The sequence below is a fragment of the Dipodomys ordii genome, unplaced genomic scaffold (assembly GCF_000151885.1).
Source record: "Dipodomys ordii isolate 6190 unplaced genomic scaffold, Dord_2.0 Scaffold288, whole genome shotgun sequence".
Lineage (NCBI taxonomy): Eukaryota > Metazoa > Chordata > Mammalia > Rodentia > Heteromyidae > Dipodomys > Dipodomys ordii.
Window position 1 is genome coordinate 453,961 of NW_012267504.1, and position 4,735 is coordinate 458,695.

The window sequence follows — 4,735 nt, forward strand, 5'->3', positions numbered from 1 at the left end:
GATTGCCTCCTCTCTCTCCCTCTCACGCTCATTCAGAGTCCTTTGTAGGTTTTCAATCTTTTCCTGCATTGACCTTTTGTTTGCCTCCTCTCTCTCCCTATCAAGCTCATACAGAGTTCTTTGTATGTTTTTAATCTTTTCATTTATCATGTTTGCCAGCAGTGTTTGTAAAGCTATTTGGGGACTCTCCTCTGGATTATTCATTATCTGTTCTCTCCCCTGATTATCATGAGTGGGAGTGGAGATACCCGGACTTGCCATTTTTCTTGTGTTTTTCTGGCTTACTCTGCCCATTTGGGATGAACATAACACCAGTTTTGTGCTAGAACACTAACTTAAGGCAAGCATCAACCAAAGTCTGAATTTGCACAGTCAACAGTCTGCAGATACAATCTAGTTCAACAGATACCTCTATTCAACATCAAACAATGATATATTAATGGGCTACGAACCGCAAGGAAGAATTTGGTAAACCAGAAATTATTAGGGTTAGGGAGAGATGTGGGTAAAAAATAGGAATAGGGTGATGTGGGAAGGTACAGGGAGAGTTAACTTAACTAAGTCCTGATCTCAAAGCAGGAAGTAGGTTGGATAGGATGAAAGTAGAGAGAGAAAAAACAAGAAGAAAGAGAAAAGAAAAAAGAGACCAGAAAAAATAGAAAAATAAAAATTAAAAAAATGCAGATTCGAGAACAAACTATTCAAATAACATGAATATAATGAGTGAAGGGGAGGGATATAAAGGAGATGTGAAAAACTTAAAAATAAAAATACTTAAAATATTATATAGGTATAAAGAGGTAGTACTGCTATTAAGAAATTTAATTCTAAGAGGTTTTGAATTGAGTAATAAATTTGTGGATTAAGTGTGTACACAATGGGGGATAGGGTCTAATAGTCAACTACGGGTTTATCTGAGGATGTGCAGAACAACAATTAAGTCCCATAAGGAAGAACAAAAGAGAAGAAAAGTTGAGAAGGATAAAGAAGAAAGAAAAAAAAGATCAGAAGTTCAGTAGAGCTAAGCAAAAAACAAAAAGAAAAATTTTTTTAAAAAAGAAAAGAAATGAAAGAAAAACACACACTCACATGTATCCCTAAAATAAAGATTATAAGGGGAAAAAAGTTACTAGAAAACAATTTTTTTAAAAAGGTAAAAATTAAAAATTAAAAAAAGTTTTTGAAAAGAAAAAAAATTTTTTTATAAAAGGTATAAAAAAAGAAGAAAAAAAGTTCTTTGATTTTTTGGGGGAGGGTTGGGAAAAATCCTGTATCTCCCTTGTGTCTGTAATCAGCCTCTGGTTGCAGTCTCTGATCTGCTTGTGGTCCTGTGGCTTGGTTGGTTTCTTAAGTCAGTTTGTTTGAACAGGCAGAAAAATGCTCTGCTTTACCCAGGATTTGGCGATCCTCCTCCCAAGTTAGTTCAATGGGAGGGAGATCTGCTTTGAGTATCACAAAAGAGGGAGATGGCTTTTTCCTCAAGTTTGGAGATGTTGTGATGAGGCTAGGTTCTGGGTAGCGTTGAGGCCTTTCAGCAAACAGTAGCTTTTCCCGGGGGCTGGTTTGTGAGAAACTCACAGAGCCCAGCCTGGAGCCACTCTCAGGGTTTCTGTTTACTGATTTTCAATTGATTGATGAGGCTGCTAAAGGGAGGGGCTGCCTCTGGCTCTGATTGCCCAGTGAAGAAAGCCACTCCTAAGGCTCGTGCCCGAGCTGGGTGACTTTTCCCTGGGTGGAGCTGAGTCTGGCAGGTCACGCAGTTAAGTTCTTGTGACCTGCTAAATGTTTCCTTTTATTCCAAGGCCTGAGTTGGAGCTAGCAGCTCCGCTGAGCTTTGTCGGTATCCAAGATGGAGATCTCTGGTACTGGGGGGGAGGGGTGGCCTTCCCTCCTCTGTTCCCTGAGAAGGAGTAAGGACGTCAGGCTTCTACTCATGCCGAGTCTTGGTTCCTAGGTCATCTCTGGTCTGCGAACTGCAGGATGAAGATGTCTGCTCCTTGTCGGTTCTTGCTGGTGTTGAGTAGAATCACCGCGTCTGGCTCCTTTGTTCCGTACTCTCTCTGTTTCAGGTATGGCGGTATGGCCACCACCGCTGCCACTGCCACCGCAGCGGCAGCTTCTGGCAAGAGTTCAGATCTGTCTCCTTGCCTGGATTTTCCCTCTCTGGCCTAACTCTCTGTCCTGTGATGGCACACTTGGTATGATTCTCTGGCTTAGGACTGTTCACTGGAACTCTAAAACTGCTTTCTATGCGAGAGCTTGTTTAGCCTCCAGCTTCTCCTCTGTCATCTTCCTGGAACTCCCTGTTGTTTGTTTTCAAGATGAATGATATTTTGACTAGGCTGAAATGAAATCTTTTTTTCCTTCAGGCAGAAGAGTTTCTTAGCAGAAACAAACTGCCAGCTTGTATGAGATATAGTGTGCAGAGAGAGCCAGGCTGTTTTTATAAACAACTTCCTCAGTATGGTAATCAAGATATCCTCAAAATACTTACCAAGTTCTACTGAGATTTTTCTATCTTTCTTATTTATTTTACAATGCCATTATTAGACCTCAGTTTATATAATTGTGTAAAATACTGAATCCTCATTGTTTGTTGTGAATTTGTTGGAAGAATATTTGATTTTAGAGCTTTTGCAAAATATTGTGCATTCCTTGCTACTTTATTCTTATTTGGAATTTCAGTAAATTTACCCAGCCCTCTTTTTACCTCAATGAAGGAATGAAGAGGATGCTCGGATGGATTTATATGTTGAAGCAACTGTGTGGATTCCAGGCATGAAGAAAGATATTGGCACATATAAGAAAAGTTCACAGATAAATAATACAGAATTAAGAAGAAAAGAAAATGTATCCATATGAAATTATGGATACAGTAAAACTTTATTTACAAATAGTAGTCTTGCCCTTTTAGCCACAGCTTCTTCAATATCTGTTGCTATTAGATTTCTTGTTTATAGCCATTCTAATTGGGATGAGATGGAATCCCAATGTTGTTTTGATTTGCCCTTTTTATGGCCAGAGAAGTTGAGCTATTCTTCCTATGTCTATTGTCCATTCTTGATTGTTCTGCAGAGAAGTCTCCTTTAAGTCTTTAGCCCACTTATTAATGGGGCAGTTGTTTCTTTGAAGATTTGTTTTTGTGGGATTTAATTTTTTTATTTCGACTTGTGCTAAGGAACCCTCATGTTTCTTCTATTCCTTCCTGTAATATTTTCAGTGTGCCTGCTTTTACCTTGAGGTTGTTGATACATTTGGAGTTGATTCTGGTGCAGGATCAATTTTGCTGGTACCATGTACTGAAGAAGCTGGCTTTCTTCTATTCTATTTTATTGACTCCCTTGTCGAAAATTGGGTGATTACAAGTCTGCTGGTTCATTTCTGGGTATTCACTTCTATTCTATTGGTCCTTAGGTCTTTTCTTGTGCAAGTAACAAGCTGTTTTGATTACTATGGCTTTGTAATAGAGTTTAAAGTTTGTATTGATCTTCTTTCAGCACTGTTTTCTCCTAAGGATTTTTTTCCTATTCAGAGTGTTTAATTATTGCATCTGAATTTTGGATAGGTTTTTCTATTTGACTAAATAATGAGGTTGGAATATTGATGGGCATTGTATTGAAAGCAGTGGAGGTACCACAAAAGACTAAACAAAGCTTTTCTATGATGTAGCATTCCCAATTCTGGGCATTTACCCAAAAGACCACTAACAAGCCCATACTAAAGGTACCAGCACAACTAAGTTAAACACAACATTATTTACCATATGTAAGGTTTGGAACCAACCCAGATTCCCCTCAATTGATGAATTGACCAGGAAATGTTTATACACACACACACACACACACACACATATATACAGGAATACTATGCTACTATCAGAAAAAAATGATACCACCTCATTTGTAAAAGAATGCATTAGTGTATATACGCACACATACACACACACTATATATACACACATGTATATGGGGTAATCTTATCAGGTGAGCTGAAAATCTCAAAAGCTATGTACATATGCCCATATAAAATGATGCTAAGTAAAATGAACCCCAAGATATGAATACAAGTGGTCTGACTTTGTTGTTATTGTTCTAAATGTACTATGTGACTGTTTTGTTTCGTTTGTATGTTCTTCCTCCTGTGGTATACCCCTGATGTGATTGTACTTGATTTTGGTACCCTGCATCTAGTATTTACATTTGTCTAATCTGGGTTGGGGAAGAAAAAGGGCTGAAACAAGGACCAAGGAAGACCCATTGCTACAACCATACCCACAGGAGAGTATACTGGAAACAAAATTTACAATTTTAGGCTAGGGAATATAGAGGGGTGGGGAGCAAGTGGGAAGGGGAAGGAAGAAATTGTGGGAGAACAACAAGAGTAGGGGCAATAATTACCGACAAGCAATGTACTCATTGCCTTACTCATGTAACTAACCCCTCTGTACAGCATCTTCAATAAAATAAAATTTTTAAACAGGTATGTACTCACTACCTTACTTATTTAACTGTAGCCCCTTTTCACATCATCTTGACAATAATTTAAAACAAAAAATTAAAATATATAAAAAATTGTCTCTCCAATATCAATACCAAATTTCATACTCTACTATAAAGCCATAGTAATCAAAACAGCTGAGTACTGGCATAAGAACAGACCTCAGGACCAATGGAATAGAATTGAAAACCCAGAAATGAACCTACAGACCTATAGCCATCTAATCTTCTATAAGGGA

The 4,735-nt window shown here is 38.1% G+C and overlaps 1 protein-coding gene across 1 annotated transcript in view; it reads left to right on the forward strand.

Annotated features, from left to right (window-relative positions):
• Positions 1 to 2,071: 2,071 nt before the first annotated feature.
• Positions 2,072 to 4,735, forward strand: part of LOC106001352 (vomeronasal type-2 receptor 116-like) — a 32,214-nt gene continuing 29,550 nt past the window's right edge. Inside the window, exon 1 of the mRNA XM_013036461.1 lies at positions 2,072 to 2,122. Coding sequence (XP_012891915.1) covers positions 2,072 to 2,122 — 51 coding nt within the window. The remainder of the gene's footprint in view (positions 2,123 to 4,735) is intronic.